Source organism: Cherax quadricarinatus, chromosome 38, assembly GCF_038502225.1.
Source record: "Cherax quadricarinatus isolate ZL_2023a chromosome 38, ASM3850222v1, whole genome shotgun sequence".
Classification (NCBI taxonomy): domain Eukaryota; kingdom Metazoa; phylum Arthropoda; class Malacostraca; order Decapoda; family Parastacidae; genus Cherax; species Cherax quadricarinatus.
Window position 1 is genome coordinate 86911 of NC_091329.1, and position 27991 is coordinate 114901.

Consider the following 27991-nt stretch of genomic DNA (forward strand, 5'->3'; position numbering starts at 1 on the left):
CCTTCAGAGTGAAGGCACTGTACTTCCCACCTCCAGGACTCAAGGCCAGCCTGCTGGTTTCCCTGAATCCCTTCATAAATGTTACCTTGCTCACACTCCAACAGCACATCAAGTCCTACTGGGCTCTGGTGGCCTGGTGGTTAAAGCTCTCGCTGCACATGGCGAGGGCCTGGGTTCAATTCCCAGCCAGAGTAGAAACATTGGGTGTGTTTCTTTCTACCTGTTGCCTATGTTCCCCATCAGTAAAATGGGTACCTGGGTGTTAGTTGACTGGTGTGGGTTGTATCCTGGGACACTGACCTAATTTGCTTGAAATGTTCAGCATAACAAGGGGCTTTCTATATAGCAGTATGTCATTGCTGTCAGTTAGGCCTGTATACCATGTACAAGTACTTGTAGTAAATAAAGATATTATTATTATTATATTATTATTATTATTATTAACCATTTGTCTCCACTCTCTCCTATCTAACATGCCCGTGCATACTTCCTGGAAGTCCAAGCACCTCGCATACAAGACCTCATTTACCTCCACCCTCCAACCTTTCCTAGGCTGACCCCTACCCCGCCTTCCTTCCACTACAGATTTATACGCTCTCCAAGTCATTCTATTTCATTCTATCCTCTCCAAATGTCCGAACCACCTCAACAACCCCTCCTCGGCCCTCTGGATAATACTTTTAGTAACCCCACACCTCCTTCTAATTTCCACACTATGGATTCTCTGCACTATAGTCACACCACACATTGCCCTCAAACATGACATCTCCACTGCCTCTAGCCTTCTCCTTGTTGCAACATTCACCACCCATGCTTCACACCTATATAAGAGCGTTGGTATAACTATGCTCTCATACATTCCCCTCTATGCTTCCATGGATAATGTTCTTTGTCTCCAGAGACTTCTAAGTGCACCACTCACCTTTTTCCCCTTATCAATTCTATGACTCACCTCATCTTTTACAGACCCATCTGCTGACATATCCACTCCCAAATACATCTGAATACATTCGCCTCCTCCAAACTCCTTCCCTCCAATTTGATATCCAGTCTTTCTTTACCTAAATTTTTTGTTATCCTCATCACCTTATTCTTTCCTATACCTTGGGATATGAGCAGCTCAAAACTCAAACAATTATATTATGTAAGTGTGTTTATTTTAATACTTTTGTAAGTGTATTTTTGAGGGTCTGAAACAGATTAATCTAATTTACATTATTTCTTATGGGAACAAATTCGTTCGGTATTGGCACTCGAACAGCCTTCTGGAATGAAATAAATTTGTATCCCGAAGTACCACTGTATTCACTTTTAATTTCCTTCTTTTACACACCCTACCAAACTCATCCACCAACCTCTGCAACTTCTCTTCAAAATCTCCCAAGAGCACAGTGTTATAAACAATAAGCAAAGAGCAACTGTGACAACTCCCACTTTGTGTTAGATTCTTTATCTTTCACCCCATGCCAACACCCGAGCATTCACTTCTCTTACAACCCCATCTATAAATATACTGAACAACCATGGTGACATCACACATCCCTGTTTAATGCCTACCTTTACTTGGAAATAATCTCCCTCTCTCCTACATACTCTAGCCTGAGCCTTGCTATCCTCGTATCAACTTCACTGCTTAAGATTAAGATGTTTATTTTGACATGATACATGATTGTACAGAGGAATATAATAGTTGAGTGTACATGCCAAAAGCCCCTTTGTATGCAGAGCATTTCGGGAAACTTACCTCCTATTCATACATTTGCAACACCTGCCACAGTGCCCCCTATCCACCCTATCATATGCCTTTTCCAAATCCATAAATGCCATAAAAACCTCTCTACCCTTATCTAAATACTGTTCACCTATATGTTTCACTATAAACAGTTGGTCTACCCTTCCTAAAGCCTCCTTGTTCATCTGCTATCCTGCTCTCCGTCTTACTCTTAATTCTTTCAATAATAACTCTTCCATACACTTTAACAGGTATACTCTTCAGGCTTATTTCCCTATAATTTTGACACTCTCTTCCATCCCCTTTGTCTTTATACAAAGGATCTATGCATGCTCTCTGCCAATCCCTAGGAACCTTACCCTTTACCATACATTTATTAAATAAAAGAACTAACCATTCCAAAACTATATCCCCCCCCTGCTTTTAATATTTCTGTCTTTAACCCATCAATCCTGGCTGCTTTACCCTCTTTCATTCTACCCACTACCTCTTGCACTTCCCCCACACTCACAACTGGCTCTTCCTCATTCCTATAAGATGTTATTCCTCCCTGCCCAATACACAAAATAACAGCTTCCCTATCCTCATCAACATTTAACCCTTTCAGGGTCCGTGCCGTAGATCTACGGCTTTACGTTGAGGGTCCAAACCGTAGATCTATGCCATGAGCTCAGTTCACTCTGATAAGTTGTGAGCGGTAAATTTTGGCCTAGATTTGAGAGAATACCTTTATGTGGGATGTGTGCACCACATAAAACAAATCCTGCAGCACACAGTGCATAATGAGAGAAAAAAAACTGAGACCGTAATTTTTTTATTAAAACAGCAACTTTACAGTGTTTTTTCGTATGTTTTTTATAGTTGTATTTGTGATTTCTTGGTCTCATTTGATAGAATTGAAAGTATATTACAGAAATAGAGATGATTTTGATTGGTTTTAATATTAAAAAATGGCTTGAAACTGAGCTCAAAATAGCAGAAATGTTAAATTTTTGCCGATGTTCAAGAGTAAACAAATGACCTCACACGTCTAATACATGCCAGCTGGTGGGTCTAATATACGTTCACAAATGTGCTGATATTATTTATACAATTATTACAATATTGCATGACAGTAAATCTTCTATTTTTTGGTTTGAATAAAAATTCATTATGTGAATTAAAAAATCAAAATGGAATTCATTTGTAAAGCTTGAAAACATAACTAATGAACAGAGGAAATGTTAGCTTAGTGCCAGGAATGCCTGCATTGTTTATTCTGGACCCTATTTTGAAATTGGAACATTTTGAACTTTGCACTAAATTGGCCAAATTACCAATTTTCAATCACTTATTTTGTAGTTGAAACAGCTGAGTTGGCGATTTCTTGTGCTCAATCGATAGAATAGAAGTAATACTTGTGAAATAGCTAAGAATTTCATCAACTGGAATAAGGTAATTGGCCTAAAATGGGAGTCAAATTCGGCAAAATCGCTGATGTGTAAATTTTGCTGACACATCAAAATTCGCAAGAGCATAATTTCGTCAATTTTCCATCAAATTTTGTACTTTTTGTTTTATTACCTTCAGAAAAAGATTCTCTACCATATCATAAGAAAAAAAAAACATAATTTTTTTTGAAAATTCTTGGACACTGGTGCACACTTTGAAATTTGGCCTCTGGACCCTGAAAGGGTTAACAATTCCTCAAAATATTCCTTCCATCTAACAAGTCTCCTCTCCTATTTTTAACTGTCAAATCCATACGTTCCCCAGGCTTTCTCAACTTATTAACCTCCCTCCAAAACATTTTCTTATTTTCAACAAAATTTCCTGATAACATCTCACCCACTCTCTCATTTGCTCTTTTTTTACATTTCTTCACCACTCTCTTAACCTCTCTTTTTTTCTCCATATATTCCTCCCTCCTTGTATCACTTCTATTTTGTAAACACTCTCATATAAATAACAAAAAGGCACAATACCATGACTGGAACGATACACAAATAACCCGCACATAAAAGAGAGAAGCTTACGACGACGTTTCTCTCATATGCTAACTTTTTCTCTTTTACTGTTCTCTTTACCTCATCATTCCACCAATTGCTTTTCTTACCTCCCATACCCACTTTCCTGTAACCACAAACTTCTGCTGAACACTCTAACACTACATTCTTAACCCTTTCACTGTCAAGAACCCTGCTCACAAACTTGCTCTGTGTCGAAGAATTCTCAAAAAAAAAAAAAAAAAAAAAAAAAAATATTATTAAATGATACAGAATCTTTTTCCAATGGCATGAAACCAAAAGTACAAAATTTTTTGAAAAGTTTATAGACTTACACTCTTGCGAAGTTAGTGGTCTCGGCGATATTAAATTGGGCAATTTCGCCCAATTTAAGCCCTATTTTCAGCCAATTCCACTGTACCAGTTGACCTAACTCATAGCTATTTTACTAGAACTCTTTTTGTTCTATCAAGTAGTACAAGAAACTGCCCATTTACCAATTTCAGCTACCCAATAAAGTGATCAGATATTGGTAATTTGGCAAATTTTATACACAATTCAAGGCCAATTACAAAATAGGGTTCAGAATTAACAACACAAACATTCCTAGCACTAAAATAACATTTTCTCTGTTCATTAGTCATGTCTCCAGGCCCCTCTGATATTACGCTTGCTTTCCATTTTGAATTTTTATTCACACAAAAAATAGAAGATTTACTGTTATGCAGACTACTGCATTATTGTAAAAATGGTATTAATAATATCAGCATATTTGTGAAAGTATATTAGACCCACCAGCTGACGTGTATTGGATGTGTGATGTGATTTGTTTACTCTTGAACATCAACAAAAATAGAACATTTTTGGTACTTCGAGCTCAGTTTCCATAAACCATTCAAAATCATCCCTATTACTGTAATATATCTTCCATTCTATCAAATGAGACCAAGAAAACGAGAATACAACCATAAATACCATACAAAAATACATTGCAAAGTCATTGTTTTAAACCAAAAAAACAGTCAGTTTTTTTTTTCATTATGCACTGCATGGTGCAGGATTGTTTTATATTGCACACACTGACCACTCAGACCCATTCTTTCATATGAAGGCCTACCAGCTTTCTCCTGCAAGACTGGAAGCCACTAGAATTTTGGCGTAGTATTACAGGGCCGACAACTGGTTTGCAAGCCACAATATTATGTTACTGAAGGGGAAAGGGTTAAACCTACCCCATACATCTTCAACCTTATTGCTTATACTCTCACTAGCCCATTTATCCTCCAGTAGTTGTTTATTTTTAATTATTATTAACACATAAGCCATTTCCCACCAAGGCAGGGTGGCCAGAAAAAGAAAAACTTTCATCACCATTCAGTCCATCACTGTCTTGCAAGAGGCATGCTTGCACTACAGTTATAAAACTGCAACATTAACACACTTCCTTCAGAGTGCAGGCACTGTATTTCCCATCTCCAGGGCTCAAGTCTGGCCTGCCAGTTTCCCTGAAGTCCTTCATAAATGTTACCTTGCTCACACCCCAACAGCATATCAAATCCTAAAAATCATTTGTCTCCATTCGCTCATATCTAACATGCTCACGCATGCTTGCTGTAAGTCCAAGCCCCTCACGCACAAAACCTCCTTTACCCCCCTCCCTCCAATCTTTCCTAGGCTGACCCCTACTCAACCTTCCCTCCACTACAGACTTATACACTCTCAATTTTGTTCCATCCTCTCTACATGTCTGAGCCACTTCAATAACCCCTCCTCAGTCCTCTGGATAATAATACAGTGGACCCCCGGTTAACGATATTTTTTCATTCTAGAAGTATGTTCAGGTGCCAGTACTGACCAAATTTGTTCCCAAAATGAATATTGTGAAGTAGATTAGTCCATTTCAGACCCCCAAACATACACGTACAAACGCACTTACATAAATACACTTCCATAATTGGTCGCATTTGGAGGTGATCGTTAAGCGGGGGTCCACTGTAGTTGTTTATAACTTACCCTAATAGATATTAATGTGAAATACTTCAAACAAAAGACAACTAGTGATATGGCTTGTAGGGTGAGGTGTCATATTAGTTAAATGTGGTTATATGTGATGTGATAAGGTAAAGAAGGAGTGGTATAAAATTTAGTGTTTTATGGCTGTTTTCACTTGATTTTCTTGGGCTTCAGTATACATTTGCTTCATATTTTACTTTAGATTTATCTATCCCTTATTCATAACTATTTACTTGATTGGATTACAAGTGATTATAGAGTATATTTCTATTGTAATAAGAAGGTCTACTGGCAGGTTGCTATTCAACTACTGGTTCATGGAACCTGAATACAGAAACAGTGCTAGATTTATAGTAAGAGGAAGGTAAAAAAAATATATACTTCATATATATATTAATAAGAAAATCTACAACATATGTCTGATGGAATGAATTGGAGGTTTTGCACACGTTAATCTGCAGTGAAACATAAAACTAAATTTTGTTCAGTACTTTCTGCAGAGTTGACACTCACAACTTTAGATGGATAATATATCCAGTCCCAGTACCAGTTTTTAGGACCAATATGACCAGGAACCAGATGATGTTCAGGAACAAAAGGGAAGAAACGACCACGTCCCAAACTATCTCTTGAGTCTCCTGCGTGAACCCCTACATTCTGCATACATTTACCTGCAAGTCAGCCATAACAAAAATAATATGTACATTATTTTTTATTATTAACACATCGGCCGTTTCCCATCAAGGTAGGGTGGCCCGAAAAAGAAAAACCTTCATCATCATTCACTCCATCACTATCTTCCCAGAGGTGCATTTACAGTTATAAAACTGCAACAACAACACCCCTCCTTCAGTGCAGGCACTGTATAAGTCACAAACTAAAAATATACAGTGGACCCCCGGTTTACGATATTAGTTCATTCCAGAAGTATGTTCAGGTGCCAGTACTGACTGAATTTGTTCCCATAAGGAATATTGTGAATTAGATTAGTCCATTTCAGACCCCCAAACATACACATACAAACGCACTTACATAAATACACTTACATAATTGGTCGCATTGGGAGCTGATCGTAAACCGGGGGTCCACTGTATTACCGTATTTCGCGGCTTATTAGACGCAGGCTTTTTGTCCATAAAATGTCTCCAAAAACCATCCTGCGTCCTATAAACTGAAGGTCAGTGATGGGAGCTATAAGTTTGGGGTGTGAGGTGGGCTGTAGCTCTCCCAGTTACGTCCCAGTTACCTTCTAAATTGGGATGCACCTAATGCATCGGAGTGTCTTATAAACCACGAAATACAGTATTAACTCCAAAATATAAAAAGCACTGCTCATGAGAAGAACATTAATATCTACAGTCATACCTTTACAGTATAAAGATACAGTGGAACCTCAAAAATCGAACTGCTCCCAACACAACCAATTATGTAAGTGTATTTTTGTAAGTGCTTTTATAAGTGTATTTTTGAGGGTCTGAAATGGACTAACCTAATTTACATTATTCCTCAGGGGAATGAATTCATTCGGTAAAGGCACTCAAACAGCCTTCTGGACCAAAGAAAGTTCGATATTTGAGGTTCCACTGTATTAAATTCTAATGATTAATAACATTTGATAAAGAAAAAAATCTTTGTATAATTTTTTTTAACACATCGGCCATTTCCCACTAAGGTAGGGTGACCCAAAAAGAAAGAAAACCCCAAAAAGAAAGATAAAACTTTTATCATCATTCAACACTTTCATCATCACTCATGCAAAATCACTGTCTCTGCAGAGGCGCTCAGATATGACAATTTAGATGTCCATCCAAACTGCCAATATCCCAAACCCCTCCTTTAAAGTGCAGTTTTAACTGATTTCCCTGAATCCCTTCAGAAAATATTACCCTGCTCACATTCCAACAGCTCATCAGAGCCCAAAAACTATTCATCTCCATTCATTCCTATCTAACATGCTCACGTACACTTACAAGCCCCCTCACCCACAATACCTCTTTTACCCCCTCTTTCCAACCTTTCCTAGGCTGGCCCCTACCCCACCTTCCTCCCACTACAGATTTATATGCTCTCCAAGTCATTCTACTTTGTTCATATTGTTGCACAATACTCCACTAAATTCTTATAAATTAATAATTCCTTGAATATAGATTACAAAGAAAATATAACTATTGATTTTTTTTTTTACCTCCTGCCAAAGCAGGGTGACCCAAAGAAGAAAATACATTCACACCATAATTCATGCAATCTCTGTCTTGCTAGAAGTGTGCTGACTCTGATTACTCTCCAACTGCAACATCATTACTTCTTCAAAGAGTAGGTACTACCTTTCCCACCTCCAGGACTGGAGCCTGGCTAACAAGTTTCCCTGAATCCCTTTATAAAATTATCTTGCTCACACTCCAACAGCACATATACCACCACTAATATACAGTGGACCCCTGGTTTCCGTAATTAATCCGTTCCAGAAAGAGTGACTAAACCCAAAGCTGACGATTTCCGAATTCATTTTCCCCATAAGAAAAAATGTACGTAAATCTGATTAATCCGTTCCAGACACCCAAAAGTATTAACAAAAATTGTTTTTTTTAAAGATTAAATATAGATTTGTTAAATTAGACACATGTGCAACTCTTGGGTATCTTTACTGAGGAAACGTTTCGCCACACAGTGGCTTCATCAGTCCATACAAAGGATAAACTTGAAGAACAGGAGGAGAATGAGGTAATCAGTCCCTCGACCTTGAGTCGATGTGGTCAGTCCATCAATCTTGAATAGAATACGGCATATGAACGGAGAAGCAGCTTATAAACCATATGGCAGGAGAGGTGCAGCAGTCGTAGGTGGTGTCACATTTGTCCAATGTGGAAGTAGGTCGTGCCCAAGGTTAAGGCAAGCAAAGAATTCCCAAGTAGCATTAAGATCCCAAGAAGTTGCAGTGTCTGACAGGATTGTACATGGATGGTTCAAAGAACCGACACGTGTCTAATTTAACAACGTGTCGGTTCTTTGAACCATTCATCTACAAATATAGATTTACACACAGGAAAGAATGAGAAATCGAGTATAAAACAATAATATCACACTTACCTTTATTGAAGACTCTTGTTGGTGTATGGAAGATGGGAGGAGGGGAGAGGGTTATCTGGAGTTTATCTGGAGTTTATCTGGAGAGGGTTCCGGGGGTCAACGCCCCCACGGCCCGGTCTGTGACCAGGCCTCCTTAGGTCAGTGTCCCAGGATGCGACCCACACCAGTCGACTTACACCCAGGTACCCATTTTACTGATGGGGAACATAGACAACAGGTGGAAAGAAACACGTCCAATGTTTCTACTCTGGCTGGGAATCGAACCCAGGCCCTCACCGTGTGAAGCGAGAGCGTTAACCACCAGGCCACCAGAGTTAGGGTGATGTTCCTCCACAAATGTTTGCATCTCACTCCACTTTGCACAAATGTCCTTAATCATGGAAGAAGGCACCTTCTTCCCTCTCTCTCTCTCTCTCTCTTCCTCTGAAGCAATTTCCTCAGCTGGTATACATAAGAACATAAGAAAGCAGGAACACTGCAGCAGGCCTGTTGGCCCATACTAGGCAGGTCCTTCACAAACCATCCCACTAACAGAATCGTATTTGCCCAACCCAATTTTCAATGCTTCCCAAGCAATAAGATTTGATAATTCTATTCACTCATGTGCGAGTCCAACTCAAATCAAATCGTGTGTGTGGGGAAGTACCCTGCCTGGTGTGTGGAGAAATACCCTGGGCGGTGTGTGGTAAGTACCCTGGCTGGTGTGTGGGGAGGTGCCCTGGCTGATGTGTGTGAGGAAGTACCCTGGCTGGTGTACATAAAAAAGCAGGAACACTGCAGCAGACCTGCTGGCCCATACTAGGCAGTTCCTTCACAAACCATCCCACTAACAGAATATGTGTCCAACCCAATTTTCAATGCTACCTAAGAAATAAGCTTTGATTGTTCTATTCACTCATGTGCAAGTCCCGCTCAAATCAAATCGTGTGGGGGAAGTATCCTGTCTGGTGTGTGGGGAAGTACCCTGGCTGGTGTGTTCTTTCTTGATTTCTATCGTGTTTATTGCCTTCTTTACCAAAGGGCTGGCACTAGGAGCTTTCTTTTGGCCCATGGTGGCTTATTTAGCAGTTGCAACCACTAAAAAGAATGGAATACAAAATGTATCGTATGAACACGTGGGATCGTCTTCACTGGCTGACAAACAATGGCACACTGGCTGTAAATGGTGTGTCGGGCTGCTCGGGCTGTGCGGACACATTCAGGATGAACGACTATTACCTTGTTCAATGATGATCACCGAGCCAATATTTTGACAAAAAAAGCTACTTATTCCAAATACACCTACCATCCGACTTACAACCTGCTCGACATACGACCACTCGACTTACGACCGTGTTTTTTATACCAAATTTCTGGGAAATAAACAACTGTTTGTGTTATACACAGTGTTTATCCTAAATCTTACAGTACAAAATACAGTACTAACAGCATAAAAAGTAAAGTAAAAAATTAAATACCAAAATAAAACAATAATATAAAGTCATTACAAAAATGTGATGTTGATATTCAGTAGTAAAGTTCGACTTACATCCATTTTGACTTACAACCGGTTGGTCGGAACCAAGCTCGGTCCTAAGTCGGATGGTAGGTGTATTACGAAATCTGACAACTACGTAATCCGGGGGTCCACTGTATAAGAAAGCTTCTTATGTGCTACCACAACAACTGCAGCAATGTTCAATAAATTAGCCAAAATGTTCCCTAACATTCTTAAACTAGCAAAAGTTACAACAAATTTACAAAAGTGGTGACCCAACAGAAAGTCAATAATTATGCACAAGTCATTGTCAAACTTCCCATTGGTGTCTAAAGTTGATAAAAAAAAAAAAATACCGCATTTAAACAAATATACAAATTTATGAAGGAGTTCAGGGAAACCAGCAGGCCGGACTTGAGTCCTGGAGATGGGAAGTACAGTGCCTGCACTCTGAAGGAGGGGTGTTAATGTTGCAGTTTAAAAACTGTAGTGTAAAGCATCCTTCTGGCAAGACAGTGATGGAGTGAATGATGGTGAAAGTTTTTCTTTTTCGGGCCACCCTGCCTTGGTGGGAATCGGCCAGTGTGATAACAATAAAAAAAATAACAAATTCTTAACCACACACAGTATCTTTAACCCATGTCAGTTTGGCTTCAGATTGGGGCAAAGTACCAATGATGCAATAATGAAAGTGTTCAGCTAAATATATTCCTCTTTTGAAAATAATGAATATTCAATAAGCCTGTTTATCGGCCTAAAAAAAAAAAGCCTTCAATATAATAAACCACAACATTCTGCTGCTCAAATTAAAACATTATGGAATCAGAGGACATGCTCCTTCATATGTGAAATCTTGTCTAAGTGACAGACACCAACATATGACCCTTAATGACTGTTCTTCATCAACCCAATTGATCAATATAGGAGTTCTACTAGGTGGTGTCCTGGGTCTTTTACTATTCTTTACCTACACTAATGACCATCCTAATGAGGCATGGGAATTTAAACCAGCTCTATTTGCAGATGACACAACATTTGTCATTTGAAATCTGATCTGGCTGCATTCAACAACACAGTAAATGCCAAACTTCCAAAAATATCTACTTGATTTGCAATTAACAAACTCCCATTCAATAGTGACAAGAACTTTTATATAATCTTTGGGAATAAAGCTTAAAATGTTAATTTGAACATAAAGAAAAACAATATACTAATCATTAGGAAGGACAAGGTAAATTCTTGGAAATACACTTGGAGAGAAAACAAAAATTCAACACACACAGCCAGAACACTGGTAAACAAATTTCCAAAACAGTGAGCTTTCTCTCAGAAGTATGCTATTATGTACCTCAAACATTCCTGCTTACTTTGTCCTAATCTATCTATTCCTCACCTATGATATCTGTGAATGGGGATCAACAACAGTTAATGAATCATCTTAAACCTGTTGTTACTCAGCAAAACTCAACTTTCAGAATAAACTTTCGTTCAGGCTCCAGGAACCATAGCCCACCTTAAAAGTTTATATTTAATTAACATACTACACAATATTCACACTCTGTACTGTGCATATCCATATGACACTCAATACAAACATTAACCCAGAGCTTAAACTCTATCTGGAGAGCTGCAACAGAACATATGGAAACAATACAATGAACAGGTATCTCTTTGATATTCCATGTGTGTGACTGAACCTGTTCAAAACTCCATGCAAATAAAAGGCCCCAAAAATATGGAACTCACTTCCCAAACATGCCAAAAGTTCCCTTCCAGCCAACATCTTTACTAATACTGTTAAAAATCACCTGTTAAATTTCACATAAATATCATATCCATTAACTATTTGCAAATTAACAATGCTTTGATTTCACCACTTTAATTCAACCACTCCATATAATACAGATCATTGAACTGATATAAATTAGATGTAATATTGTGATTTCTTCCTTGATGTAATGTATTTGTAATCGTCCAGTTTGTCAATTGCAACCTATCTCATTCTACTGTAGTTGTGATTGCGATGAATGACTCCAGCTGTACTGATAACAATGATTAAAATTATATACTAGGCCTAGATTTAAGTACATAGTATGTAAGCTATATGATTAGCTTGCCCAAAATGCATTGCATAACAAGTGGTTTTCTTCTGAGCTGGCAAATGTAACAAATTACATTTGTACTATGATTATATCAAAATAACAAATGTAATCAAATGGAATGTTAAACTAATTACTGTAAATGCCTTGTATGGCTCGTAAGAAATATTTTTTATTTTATTAATTTTAAAAAAGAATTTTGTCACTGTCTTTAACCCTTTGAGGGTCGACAGGCCCTCTCCGAGACTCGTTCTCAGGGTTGGCCAAATTTAAAAAAAAAAAAAATAATTTTTTCTTATGAAAAGATAGAGAATCTTTTCCCGATCATAATGACACCAAAAATATGAAATTTGATGGAAAACTTACGGAATTATGCTCTCGCGAAGTTAGCGGTCTCGGCGATGTTTATGGATCGGCGATTTTGCCCACTTTGAGCCCCATTTTCGGCCAGTTCCACTGTACTAGTCGACAAAAAACATGAATATTTCGCTAGAACTCCATTTTTTCTATTGAATGAGTGCAAGAAACCACCCATTTACCAATTTCAACTATCCAATACAGTGGTCAGAATTTAGCAATTTTGCCAATTTCACACAAATTTCAAAAGATGCCAATTTCCGAATAGGGTCCAGAACAAACAAGAAATACATTCCTGGCACTAAAATGACATTTCCTCTGTTCATTAGTCACGTCTCAAGACCCCTCTTACATTATTCTTTTGCTTTCCACTTTGAATTTTTATTCTCACAAAAGATAGAAGATTTACTGTTATGCAGACTACTGCATTAGTGTAAAAAATGGTATGAATCATATTGGCGCACTTGTAAAAGAATATTAGACTCACCAGTTGACGTGTATTGGACGCTTGGCATGATTTGTTTACTTTTGAACTTTGGTAAAAATCGAACATTTCTGCTACTTTGAGCTCAATTTCAAGGTACTTTTCATTGTAAAACCAGTCAAAATCATCTCAATTTCTATGATATGCTTTCCATTCTATAAAATGAGACTAAGAAAACTAGAATACAACAATAAATACCATACAAAAATACAGTGCAAAGTCGCTGTTTTATTCCAAAAAAACGGTCAATTTTTTTTTTCTCTTTATGCACTGTGTGCTGCAGGATTTTTTTATACCATGCACACTAACCACATAGACCCATTCTTTCATATGTATGCCTACCAGCTTTCTCCCACTAGATTTGAGGGCGCTAGAATTTAGGCGTAAGTACTAGTACATCAAAAACCCTGGGTCGTAAGCCGTACTAGTATGGCCGAAACCCTCAAAGGGTTAAATTTGGGCAACCCTGAGAACAAGTCTCTGAGAGGACCTGCCGACCCCCAAAGGGTTAATGCTTGAATTCCATGGAAATCATTCTCTTTTTCTTCTCAGCACTGTCCTTTACACTTACTTTCTTAGGACCCATGCTTAGAAAAATGAAATTTGGCCAAGTGACTGCCAAAAATGTAAGAAAAGCAGGAGAGAACTGCTTCCACAGTGAGGTAAACAGTGCAGTGAGTTGACGGCGTTCGTTATTATAATAATTACAATAATAATAATAATAATAATAATAATAAATATAATAATATAATAATAATAATAATAATAATAAATATAATAATAATAATAATAATAATGATAATTATTATTATTATTATTATTGCTATTATTATTATCAATTTAAGTGACTAGAGCACAGATTCAGTTCCCTAGATCAAGAGCTCCTCACCAGCATCAAGGTTCTTTGATGCTGGTGAGGGGCTCTTGATCTAGGGAATTGGATCTGTGCTCCAGTTCCCTAAATTAATAATAATAATAATAATAATACGTAATAATAATTCAGAATCCTGCCGCTAGATGGCACAACTGATTCCAAAACATCGTACATGTGTTTACATCACTATGGGAGAAGTTCTCTCGTGCTTATTTGCATTTTTTACAGTCATTTGGCCAAATTTCTTTTTTCTAACCATGGGTCCTAAGAAAATAAGTGCAAAGAACAGGGCTGAGAAGAAAAAGCCAATAATTTCCATGGACTTAACCAAGCAATATATCATACGCTGCACCCTCAACATCCCCCACCCTCAGTATCCCCCAACCCTCAGCATCCCCCACCCTCAACATCCTCCACCCTCAACATCCCCTACCCTCAGCATCTCCACCCTCAACATCCCCCACCTCAACCTCCCCCACCATCTCTGCTCCAAGTGTGTAAGTACACCTACCATCCGACTTATGACCTGCTCGACTTACGACCACTCGACTTACGACCGTGTTTTTTATGCCAAATTTCTGGGAAATAAACAACTATTTGTGTTGTACACAGTGTTTATCCTAAACCTTACAGTATAAAATACAGTACTAACAGCTTAAAAAGTAAAGTAAAACATGAAATACCAAAATAAAACAATAAAATAAAGTCATTACAAAAATGTTTTGTTGATATTCAGTAGTAAAGTTCGACTTACAACCATTTCGACTTACGACCGGTTTCTCGGAACCGAACTCGGTCGTAAGTCGGATGGTAGGTGTACATATACACTTTATATAAACAGTTTTTATACGATATTTCTTATTTATAAATACATTGTTTCAGTGTTTTCCTTAGAAAACTAGTAATCTACTGCAGTTAGCCTCAAAAATACTGTTTTCTCTTACATTAAGAACATGGGAAGGTACTCTAGCCAAACTGGGACAGAAATGGCAGACACTTCCGCCGCTGCTTCTGCCACCATATTATGGCCTATTTTACTCATTCTAGAGTATATCATACGTTCTGTGTTAATTATATTGTTTATTATGTCAAATTTGATGAATTGTGATAGATAAATAAGCTGCACAGTTGATAACAGCATCATATTCAAGTATATTTTTTCTCATCTCTCCAGAGTCCAGGAATGAATTAATGGCTTTTCAATTAATTTAAATGAGGAAAATTAATTTGATATACGAGTAAATTGAGTTATGAGCTAGCTCCTGGAATGGATTAAACTCGTAAGTCAAGGTTCCACTGTACATGTAAACGAGAGAGAGAGAACAGAATATATAAAGACCAACAGTTCCATTTTCATGTAATTTTTAGAAGGAATGATGTTCTGACAAATCATTATTATTATTATTATTATTATTATTATTATTATTATTATTATTACAAATTATTATTATTACAAATTATCATTATTACAAATTATTATTACTACAAATTATTATTATTACAAGTTATCATTATTTCTATTTTTTACAAGTTATTATTATTATTACAAGTTATCATTATTATAATTATAATAAAAAAGAAGCACCAAACCAACAAGGGTCATGAATAGCTATAGGTAGAGTGAAGGTGTATGAAAGGAATATTTTTCTAAAGATAAGTAACTGGTGTTTGACTAGAGAAAACATAATTCTTCTGGCACTCATACAAACTGCTTGATAAAGAAATCTCATATTTATGTCAATTTTTATACAGTGGGTGTATGTATCATGTTTATATGTTACATAGCGTGTTTATTACATAATTTTGAAAAAAATATCAACTCACAATGTTATATTCCCATAATATAATTTCAATATTTACTACTAAAACTATTGTAATTTGAGTAAAATTACTGTGTACTACAAATAAACAAGATGTACAACTTAAACAAACTATATTCAATTTCTTGAGTATTAAGTACAGTGGACTCTCGGGTAACAATGCCATCGGATAGTGATAAAATCGGATATCGATGCATCTTTTCGTAAAAATACTGGCTCAGCCAATGAAAAACTCGGTTAGGGACATTTGTCCCGAACGTGCACGGGGCCTTGGCTGCCCATGGCTGCCCGGCCACTATGTACAGCCATTGTGCCATTGTTTACAAGCCAGGGCAGATGGTTCCACATATACATGTGATACATTTTGTATTATTCCATTGTTTTTAGTGCTTGTAACTGCTAAATAAGCCACCATGGGCCCAAAGAAAACTTCTAGTGCCAACCCTGTGGTAAAAAGGGTGAGAAATACTATTGAACTGAAGAAAGAGATAATCGCAAAGTATGAAAGTGGAGTGCATGCCTCCGAGCTGGCGCAGTTGTATAATAAACCCCAATCAACCATCACTACTATCTTGGCCAACAGAAAGGCAATCAAAGAAGCTGTTGTTGCAAAAGGTGCAAGTATGCTTACAAAACAGAGATCGTAAATACTTGAAGATGTGGAGAGACTGTTATTGGTGTGGATCAACGACAAACAATTATCAAGAGGTGGTGTTTCACAGTCAATCATCTGTGAAAAGGCAAGGCAGTTGCATGTGGATCTCATTAAGAAAATGCCAGGAACTAGTGCTGATGTTAGTGAATTTAAGGCCAGCAAAGGTTGATTCGAGAGATTTAACCCTTTGAGGGTTTTCGTCGTACTAGTACGTCTTACGAGTAGGGATTTTTGACGTACTAGTACGCATAAATTCTAGCGGCCTCAAATCTAGTGGGAGAAAGCTGGTAGGCCTTCATATGAAAGAATGGGTCTATGTGGTCAGTGTGCACAGTCTAAAAAAAATCCTGCAGCACACAGTGCATAATGAGAAAAAAAAAACTTTGACCATTTTTTTGGAATAAATCAGCGACTTTGCAGTGTATTTTCGTATGGTATTTATTGTTGTATTCTAGTTTTCTTGGTCTCATTTTATAGAATGGAAGACATATTACAGAAATTGAGATGATTTTGGCTGGTTTTACAATGAAAGGTGCCTTGAAATTGAGCTTAAAGTAGCAGAAATGTTCGATTTTTACCAAACTTCAAAAGTAAACAAATCGTGCCAAGCGTGCAATACACGTCAACTGGTGAGTCTAATATTCTTTCACAAGTGCACCAATAATATTTATACCATTTTTTACACTAATGCAGTAGTCTGCATAACAGTAAATCTTATATTTTTTGTGAGAATAAAAATTCAAAGTGGAAAGCAAAAGAATATAAGAGGGGCCTTGAGACGTGACTAATGACTAGAGGAAATGTCATTTTAGTGCCAGGAATGTCTTTCTTGTTTATTCTGGACCCTATTCGGAAATTGGCATCTTTTGAAATTTGTGTGAAATTGGCAAAATTGCTAAATTCTGACCACTGTACTGGATAGTTGAATTTCATAAATGGGTGGTTTCTTGCACCCATTCGATAGAAAAAATGGAGTTCTAGCGAAATATTCATGTTTTTTGTCGACTAGTACAGTGAAATTGGCCGAAAATGGGGCTCAAAGTGGGCAAAATCGCCGATGCGTAAACATCGCCGAGACCGCTAACTTTGCGAGAGCATAATTCCGTAAGTTTTCTATCAAATTTCAAACTTTTGGTGTCTTTATGATCGGGAAAAGATTCTCTATCTTTTCATAAGAGAAAATAATTTTTTTTTTTTTTTAAATTTGGCCGACCCTGAGAACGAGTTTCGGAGAGGGCCTGTCGACCCTCAAAGGGTTAAAGGCTCTCCATTTTCATTTACCCCTGGCACCCCAAATTTACCTACTACTCCCTCTACAACATTTTTACCCACTTTAACATTGAAATCCCCAACCACAAGTACTGTCACACTTGGTTCAAAATTCCCCACACATTCACTCAAAATTTCCAAAATCCCTCTCTCTCCTCTACACTTCTCTCTTCTCCAGGTGCATATACACTTACTATAACCCACTTTTCACATCCAACCTTTATTTTACTCCACATAATCCTTGAATTAATACATTTATAGTCCCTCTTTTCCTGCCATAGCTTATCCTTCAACATTATTGCTACCCCTTCTTTAGCTCTAACTTTATTTGAAACCCCTAACCTAATCCCATTTATTCCTCTCCACAGAAACTCTCCCATTCCCTTCAGCTTTGTTTCACTTAAAGCCAGGACATCCAGTTTCTTCTCATTCATAACATCCTCAATCATCTCTTTCTTATCATTCGCACAACATCCACACACATTCAGACATCCCAATTTGACAATTTTCTTCTTATTCTTTTTAGTAATTATTACAGGAAAAGGGGTTACTAGCCCATTGTTCCTGGCATTTTAGTTGACTTTTACAACACGCATGGCTTACGGAGGAAAGATTCTTATTCCACTTCCCCATGGATATAAAAGGAAAAGTAATAAGAACAAGAACTATTAAGATAAAATCAAAGAAAACTCAGATGAGTATTTATAAATAAATATGTATATGTATGTGTAGTGTGACCTAAGTGTAAGTAGAAGTAGCAAGATGTACCTGTAATCTTGCATATTTATGAGATAGACAAAAGACACCAGCAATCCTACCATCATGTAAAACAATTACAGGCTTTCGTTTTACACTCACTTGGCAGGATGGTAGTACCTCCCAGGGTGGTTGCTGTCTACCAACCTACTACTAAATTTTGTTTTTATTTTTTTTCAACAAACCGGCCATATCCCACCAAGGCAGGGTGCCCCAAAAAGAAAAACGAACGTTTCTCTTTTTAAATTTAGTAATTTATACAGGAGAAAGGGTTACTAGGCCCTTGCTCCTGGCATTTTAGTCGCCTCTTACAACACGCATGGCTTACGGAGGAAGAATTCTGTTCCACTTCCCCATGGAGATAAGAGGAAATAAACAAGAACAAGAACTAGAAAGAAAATAGAAGAAAACCCAGAGGGGTGTGTATATATATATGCTTGTACATGTATGTGTAGTGTGACCTAAGTGTAAGTAGAAGTAGCAAGATGTACGTGAAATCTTGCATGTTTTAGGGGCAGAAAAAAGACACCAGCAATCCTACCATCATGTAAAACAATTACAGGATTCCGTTTTACACTCACTTGGCAGGACGGTAGTACCTCCCTGGGCGGTTACTGTCTACCAACCTACTACTAAATATCTGAACGTATTCACCTCCTCCATACTCTCTCCCTCCAATCTGATATCCAATATTCTGTTACCTAATTTTTTTGTTATCCTCATCACCTTACTCTTTCCTATATTCACCTATATTTCACCCTACCAAACTCATCAATCAACCTCTGCAACTTCTCTTTAGAATTTCCCAAAAGCACAGTGTCATCAACAAAGACCAACTGTGATAATTCCCACTTTATGTTAGATTCTTTATCTTTTAACCCCACACCTCTTGCCAACACCCAAGCATTCACTTCTCTTACAACTCTATCTATAAATATACTGAACAACCATGGTGACATCACACATCCCTGTCTATGGCCTACTTATACTGGGAAATAATCTCCCTCTTGCCTACATACTCTAAGCTGAGCCTCACTATCCTCGTAAAAACTTTTCAACACTTTCACCATCATTAATACATAATCGTTGTGTTTGCAGAGGCGCTCAGGTACGACAGTTTATATGTCACTCCAAACAGCCAATATCCAAAACCCTTCCTTTAAAGTGCAGGCATTGTACTTCCCACATCCAGGACTCAAGTCCAGCTAACCGATTTCCCTGAATCCCTTCATAAAATATTACCATGCTCACATTCCAACAGCTCATCAGATCCCAAAAACCATTCACTTCTATCTAACATGCTCACGCACACTTGCTGGAACTCCAGGCCCTCACAGCTGTTAGTAAACAAGAGAAATAAATTTTTAATTACAGTAACTTAAAAATATTTACCACATACCTATTTCAACATCTTCTGCTCCGGCATGGTCTTGTCGACACTTCTTCGGATTGGGTATTGCTTCCTCAACAAATTTCTTCAAGGCTTCCCGGCTTAACACATAGCCAGCACCTGAAGGGAAATACTTTATGTTCTTTAACCAATAATATCCAAGATTATTTTACAGGTATTTTAAAATAAATAAAAAATAGTCTGGACATGTTTGACAACATTTAGGCATAAAAACAGGCATTACAACATTCATGAGTACATTACAAATGGGACCTATGGAAAAATCTGTTAATGGGATGAATATACTGTATGTGTGCCTATTTACATAAAAGTTTAAAGAAGCACTATAGAAAGAGCCAGCTCAGAATGTTGCCAAACATCAGAGCAACTCAAAGCACAAAAATAGGGTTACCAGCAGGCCTAACAAGATGAAGCCTCTCAGGTCCCATTGACAGAACTGGCTCACTCTGTAGCAAAGAATTTGATAAAGCCCGAACAATGCAATCCCTACCTCCACTCATGTATTCCTGTTGGGCATGGAGTATTGGCACAAATTTATCGATGAACCTAGTAATCGGTGCCATTTGATTTAGGAATGCTAAAAAGGAAAGAGAGAGATTTGTATCAACAGATGACATGTGTGGACCATCATGCATTATGTCTACTTGGTCCATCCTTAGACTAGACCTAAATACGTTGATAGATAATTATTGAATAATTTACAAGAAATCACCTTTTAACCAGAATTATGTGATATGTACACAAGATAAACTGAAGATTATCTTTATTATTATACATTTAGTGAAGCCCACACAAAAGGAGAGTAACCATACACACATGTCAACTTTCGGTACAATGTATATTACAAACCGATAATGAATTAACAATACTGTGTATAAGATACTAAGCGAGGAACTGATTTGTTCAACAGATGTTAAGATGTATGGCAGGATGATAATACTGAGATCACACAGACAGAATTACTGTATACAAAATGTAAAGCTATGCAATTTCTATTTTGTGAAAGCTAACCCACACAGTAAACCATATTATGGTATAAGCTGCATGGACACTTAGAAGTATGGTGCAAGTAAAGTATCTCTTGGAGCTTTTCCTACTCCACAGAATATATGCCAATGCAGAATTTCCTAGACTACATATGTCAACAAACATATATTTCCCAAATGTGACAGCCTTCATACTTAACATACTGTCTATCCAACTTACCAGCTGTCTATCCTTCTACTTACTTTCCTCATCTCATTTCTATTATCACTACCACAAGTACTACTACTATTACTACTACTACCACCACAAGTACTACTATTACTACTACTACTACCACCACAAGTACTACTGCTACTACTACCACAAGTACTATTACCACCACAATACTACTACTACCACAAGTGCTACAACTACTACTACAATTATATTATGCACCTCACTTTAATACCTATGTGTCCATGTATTGTTTCTAATGGCTTGACAAAGCTCCTAGAGAACAAATCATTGCCACAACAAAATGTCGCCTTAGTTGAACTTGTATCTTCTTTACCTAATATATTGTTGGTAATTCTACAAACATTAATATAAATAAAATATGCAAATTAGTTCTGTGGAATATGTTAGAAAGTGGTGCAGGTGGCATACATAAGGGTATATATGAAGATAAAAGCATTCAGTATTAACTCATGTATCAAGCAAGTAAACCAAAACTAGGAGAATTTCATGTACCTGCCATCATACAAGTTCTAGAAAGCTACCAGCAGGCCATACCTGCAAGAGGAGGGTGATTCGGTGATACAGACTCAAGTAAACTTTTTCTAAGCTTATTCCTCCTACAAAAAAGCAAGAAAACTGCTCAAAGGTGTTATTTCTTCACTCTCACACAAAAAAAGCAGACAGCATAAAGACACACAGTACTGGTGTAAGAGCTGTGATGTAGTGTTGTGCTTCCACCCATGTTTTATGGAGTACCATGCCCTGAAACACACTCATGATTTGACAGCTTTTTTAGTGTATATAACTAGGTATTGTAAAAAATAACAAAATAAATGAATTTTAATAGAAATAACATTATGGTGCTTTGCAAGACTACATTATCCCATGCTTACAACAGTGCAACTAAACAGGCAATACAAACTTATATACAGTACACTTAAACTTGTATTTATATCAAGTTTTGTATATATTTTTTTATTTCTATAAGAAAAATAATAATAAAAAGACTACCCACTGCAGTGTTGTTACTGCTCCACTCTGTACACAGTTTATAGGACATATAATGAAAGTACTGAGGAGGCATACTTCACTTAATGCTGAGGGTTGTCTTGGTGAAGGGCTCTTGTTCTAAAGAATTGGACATGTGCTCCAATTCCTTCAATCAATCATGAATGTTTTCCATTCCCCCAGGTGCTGTATGACCCCTACAGGTTTAGTGTTCCCCTTTCCCCTGAATGTAATATTTTTTATTATTAACACACTGGCCGATTCCCACCAAGGCAGGGTGACCTGAAAAAGAAAAACTTTCACCATCATTCACTCCATCACTGTCTTGCCAGAAGGGTGCTTTACACTACAGTTTTTAAACTGCAACATTAACACCCCTCCTTCAGATTGCAGACATTGTACTTCCCATCTCCAGGACTCAAGTCCGGCCTGCCAGTTTCCCTGAATCCCTTCACAAATGTTACTTTGCTCACACTCCAACAGTACATCAAATATTAAAAACCATTTGTCTCCATTCACTCCTATCAAACATGCTCATGCATGCCCGCTGGAAGTCCAAGCCCCTCACACACAAAACCTCCATCACCCCCTCCCTCCAACCTTTCCTAGGCTGACCCCTACCCTGCCTTCCTTCCACTACAGACTGATACACTCTTGAAGTCATTCTGTTTCGCTCCATTCTCTCTACATGTCTGAACCACCTCAACAACCCTTCCTCAGCCCTCTGGACAACAGTTTTGGCAATCCCGCACCTCCTCCTAACTTCAAAACTATGAATTCTCTGCATTATATTCACACCACACATTGCCCTCAGACATGACATCTCCACTTCCTCCAGCCTTCTCCTCGCTGCAGCATTCATCACCCATGCTTCACACCCATATAAGAGCGTTGGTAAAACTATACTCTCATACATTCCCCTCTTTGCCTCCACGGACAAAGTTCTTTGTCTCCACAGACTCCTAAGTGCACCACTCACCCTTTTCCCCTCATCAATTCTATGATTCACCTCATCTTTCATAGACCCATCCGCTGACACGTCCACTCCCAAATATCTGAATACATTCACCTCCTCCATACTCTCTCCCTCCAATCTGATATCCAATCTTTCATCACTTAATCTTTTTGTTATCCTCATAACCTTACTCTTTCCTGTATTCACTTTTAATTTTCTTCTTTTACATACCCTACCAAATTCATCCACCAACCTCTGCAACTTCTCTTCAGAATTTCCCAAGAGCACAGTGTCATCAGCAAAGAGCAACTGTGACAACTCCCACTTTATGTGTGATTCTTTATCTTTTAACTCCACGCCTCTTGCCAAGACCCTCGCATTTACTTCTCTTACAACCCCATCTATAAATATATTAAACAACCATGGTGACATCACACATCCTTGTCTAAGGCCTACTTTTACTGGGAAATAATCTCCCTCTTTCCTACATACTCTAACTTGAGCCTCACTATCCTCATAAAAACTCTTCACTGCTTTCAGTAACCTACCTCCTATACCACACACCTGCAACATCTGCCACATTGCCCTCCTATCCACCCTGTCATATGCCTTTTCCAAATCCATAAATGCCACAAAAACCTCTTTAGCCTTATCTAAATACTGTTCACTTACATGTTTCACTGTAAACACCTGGTCCACACACCCCCTACCTTTCCTAAAGCCTCCTTGTTCATCTGCTATCCTATTATCCGTCTTACTCTTAATATTTTCAATAAAAACTCTACCATACACTTTACCAGATATACTCAACAGACTTATCCCCCTATAATTTTTGCACTCTCTTTTGTCCCCTTTGCCTTTATGCAAAGGAACTATGCATGCTCTCTGCCAATCCCTAGGTACCTTACCCCACCTGCTTTTAACATTTCTATCTTTATCCCATCAATCCCAGTTGCCTTATCCCCTTTCATTTTACCTACTGCCTCACAAACTTGTCCCACACTCACAACTGGCTCTTCCTCACTCCTACAAGATGTTATTCCTCCTTGCCCTATACACAAAATCACAGCTTCCCTATCTTCATCAACATTTAACAATTCCTCAAAATATTCCCTCCATCTTCCCAATACCTCTAACTCTCCATTTAATAACTCTCCTCTTCTATTTTTAACTGACAAATCCATTTGTTCTCTAGGCTTCCTTAACTTGTTAATCTCACTCCAAAACTTTTTCTTATTTTCAACAAAATTTGTTGATAACATCTCACCCACTCTCTCATTTGCTCTCTTTTTACATTGCTTCACCACTCTCTTAACCTCTCTCTTTTTCTCCATATACTCTTCCCTCCTTGCCTCACTTCTACTTTGTAAAAACTTCTCATATGCTAACTTTTTCTCCCTTACTACTTTCTTTACATCATCATTCCACCAATCGCTCCTCTTCCCTCCTGCACCCACTTTCCTGTAACCGCAAACTTCTGCTGAACACTCTAACATTACATTTTTAAACCTACCCCATACCACTTCGACCCCATTGCCTATGCTCTCATTAGCCTATCTATCCTCCAATAGCTGTTTATATCTTACCCTAACTGCCTCCTCATTTACTTTATAAACCTTCACCTCTCTCTTCCCTGATGCTTCTATTCTCCTTGTATCCCATCTACCTTTTACTCTCAGTGTAGCTACAACTAAAAAGTGATCTGAATGTAATAATAACAAAATAATTACTATAATAATAATTATAATATTATATTAATAATTATTATAATAATTCTGAATGTTATACAGCCTTTCCTCATTTAACAATGGAGTTCTGTTCCTAAAACCACATCGGTATCGAAATCGAATTCATCGCTAAGTGAGGAGCACACTATAATAATAGTGGGTTTGTGTCTACCATCTTTGATATTGTTTTAATGTTACCTTTGCATCATTTATAACATTTCTGGTATATTTTTTGATGTTTATACAGTAGTGTATTGTATACTGTAATAAATAGAATAGAGGAAATCAGCTCTAATATTCATTATTTAGGTATGCACACTGTTCAGAGAGCCAGTTGTAAGTCCGAGTCATCGATAAACGAGTACGTTGCTAAGTGAGGAAAGGCTGTACAGGTAATCTCTACTTGGGTTAGGAATTCTTAGCAGAAAATCAAGGTTTAAAATAATAAACTATCAGACTAAATTTACTTACGTATGGCATACATGAACCCACATTAAACAGCAATTCATTTTTTTTTAACATGTCAGCCATTTCCCACCGAGGCAGGGTGACCCAAAAAGAAAGAAAAAACCCAAAAAGAAAGAACTTTCATCATCATTCAATACTTTCACCATCACTCTTACATAATCACTGTCTTTGCAGAGGCACCCAGATACAACAGTTCAGATGTCCCTTCAAACTGCCAATATCCCAAACCCCTCTGTTAAAGTGCAGGCATTGTACCTTCCATTTCCAGTACTCAAGTTTGGCTAAACGGTTTCCCTGAATCCCTTCACAAAATATTACCTTGCTCAAATTCCAACAGCTCGTCAGGTCCCAAAAACCATTCATCTCCATTCACTCCTATCTAACACGCTCACACACACTTGCTGGAAGTCCAAGCCCCTCGCCCACAAAACCTCCTTTACCCCCTAACCTTTTCGGAGCCAGCCCTTACTCCACCTTCCTTCCCCTACAGACGCTCTCCAAGTCATTCTACTTTGTTCCATTCTCTCTAAATGACCAAACCATCTCAACAGCCCCTCCTCAGCCTTCTGACTAGTAAACCATACCACGGGCGGGGATAGAACCCGCAATCAGAGAGTCGCAATCGTGTCATTACGATTTCGTGAGTCATGTAAACGACTTCTGACTAGTACTTCTAGTAACTCTACACTTCCTCCTAATTTCCACACTACAAATTCTCTGCATAATATTTACACCACACATTGCACTTACATACAACATCAACATCTCCACTCCCTCCAGCCACCTCCTCGCTGCAGCATTTACAACCAATGCATCACACCCATATAAGAGTGTTGGTACCACTATACTCTCATACATTCCCTTCTTTGTCTCCATGGATAACGTTTTTTGTCTCCACAGATACCTCAATGCACCACTCACCTTTTTTCCTCCATCAGTAATATAGTTAACCTCATCCTTCATAAACCAATCCACTGACAAGTCAACTCCCAAATATCTGAAAACATTCACTTCTTCCATACTCCCTCCCTCCAATGTGATATCCAATTTAAATTATTACTGTAAATTTTTGTCTCACACTAAAGTCTTCTTCAACAGATTAAAAAAATACAAGAATAGCAGCTTAAAAACAATAGTAGACAACTGATTTAAGGCAAGTGCAGGAACAGGTATGGTGCAGGAGCTACATCAGGTTTAGGGACTAAGCCAGGTGCCTGAATGAATGCCTTTAGGGCTAGGTAGTTATAGCATCAGGTTTCCACTGATCTTGTGAGATGATGATGTTGAGTCATTATGCAGTCAAAGCAAACTCAAGGATTTTGAGTTTATTCATACAAATATACTGTGTAACACTAGTCAAATGATTATCCATACATATAACATTCACAATGCATATACAATCAGCATATGGCATGTCATAGCTTTGTGGGGATATGCCCTGGAAGTTTGGTTACCAGCAAGTTGGTGGTGATTAGTAAAGAGACAGGCAGTGGTGGCAGCAAAACACTTTAACCCTTTCAGGGTTGGTCCTGTAATATTATGGCTTTGAAGCCAGTGTGCACAGTATAAAAAATCATGCATCATGCAGTGCATAATGAGAAAAAAACTGCAACCATGTTTTTGGTGTATTGTTTTTATGGTTGTATTCTTGGTCTCATTTGATAGAATGGAAGATATAGAGATGATTTTGAATAGTTTACAGACCAAAAGTAGCTTGAAATTGAGCTCAAAGTACCGGAAATGTTTGATTTTTGTCGATGTTCAAGAGTAAACAAATCACATAACGTGTCCAACACACGTCAACTGGCCAGTCTAATATGCACTCATAAATGCACTAATATTATTAATACAATTATTACAATTATTACAATTGTAGATAGTAGGTTGGTAGACGGCAACCACCCAGGGAAGTACTACCGTCCTGCCAGATGACTGTGAAACAGAAACCTGTAACTGTTTTACATGATGGTAGGATTGCTGGTGTCTTTTTCTGTCTCATAAAAATGCTAGATAAGAGGGATATCTTGCTACTCCTACTTAAACTTTGGTCACACTTCACAGACACGCACATGCATATATACATACATACATCTAGGTTTTTCTCCTTTTTCTCAATAGCTCTTGTTCTTCTATATTTCTTCTATTGTCCATGGGGAAGTGGAAAAGAATCTTTCCTCCGTAAGCCATGCGCGTCGTATGAGGCGACTAAAATGCCAGGAGCAATGGGCTAGTAATCCCTTCTCCTGTAAATATTTACTAAAAAAGAGAAGAAGAAAAACTTTATAAAACTGGGATGCTTAAATGTGTGTGGATGTAGTGCGGATGACAAGAAACAGATGATTGCTGTTGTTATGAATGAAAAGAAGTTGGATGTCCTGGCCCTAAGCGAAACAAAGCTGAAGGGGGTAGGGGAGTTTCGGTGGGGGGAAATAAATGGGATTAAATCTGGAGTATCTGAGAGAGTTAGAGCTAAGGAAGGGGTAGCAATAATGTTGAAGGATCAGTCATGGAAGGAGAAAAGAGAATATGAATGTGTAAATTCAAGGATTATGTGGATTAAAGTAAAGGTTGGATGCAAAAAGTGGGTCATAATAAGCATGTATGCACCTGG

General features: G+C 37.9%; 1 protein-coding gene and 1 long non-coding RNA gene across 17 annotated transcripts in view; both read right to left on the reverse strand.

Annotated features, from left to right (window-relative positions):
• Nucleotides 1-27991, reverse strand: part of LOC138853721 (uncharacterized) — a 181990-nt gene that overhangs the window by 36821 nt on the left and 117178 nt on the right. The gene's annotated exons all lie outside the window — the stretch shown is intronic.
• Nucleotides 1-27991, reverse strand: part of LOC128692831 (glycoprotein-N-acetylgalactosamine 3-beta-galactosyltransferase 1) — a 151035-nt gene that overhangs the window by 4904 nt on the left and 118140 nt on the right. For 14 of the 16 annotated variants that reach the window (XM_070091977.1, XM_070091969.1, XM_070091968.1 and 11 more), the window contains 3 exons: nucleotides 20510-20596; nucleotides 20008-20118; nucleotides 6244-6401 (listed from right to left, as the gene is read on the reverse strand). In XM_070091977.1, the coding sequence (XP_069948078.1) occupies nucleotides 6244-6401; nucleotides 20008-20118; nucleotides 20510-20596 (356 nt within the window). The remainder of the gene's footprint in view (nucleotides 1-6243; nucleotides 6402-20007; nucleotides 20119-20509; nucleotides 20597-27991) is intronic. The other 2 variants (XM_070091973.1, XM_070091972.1) reach the window with 1 other exon arrangement.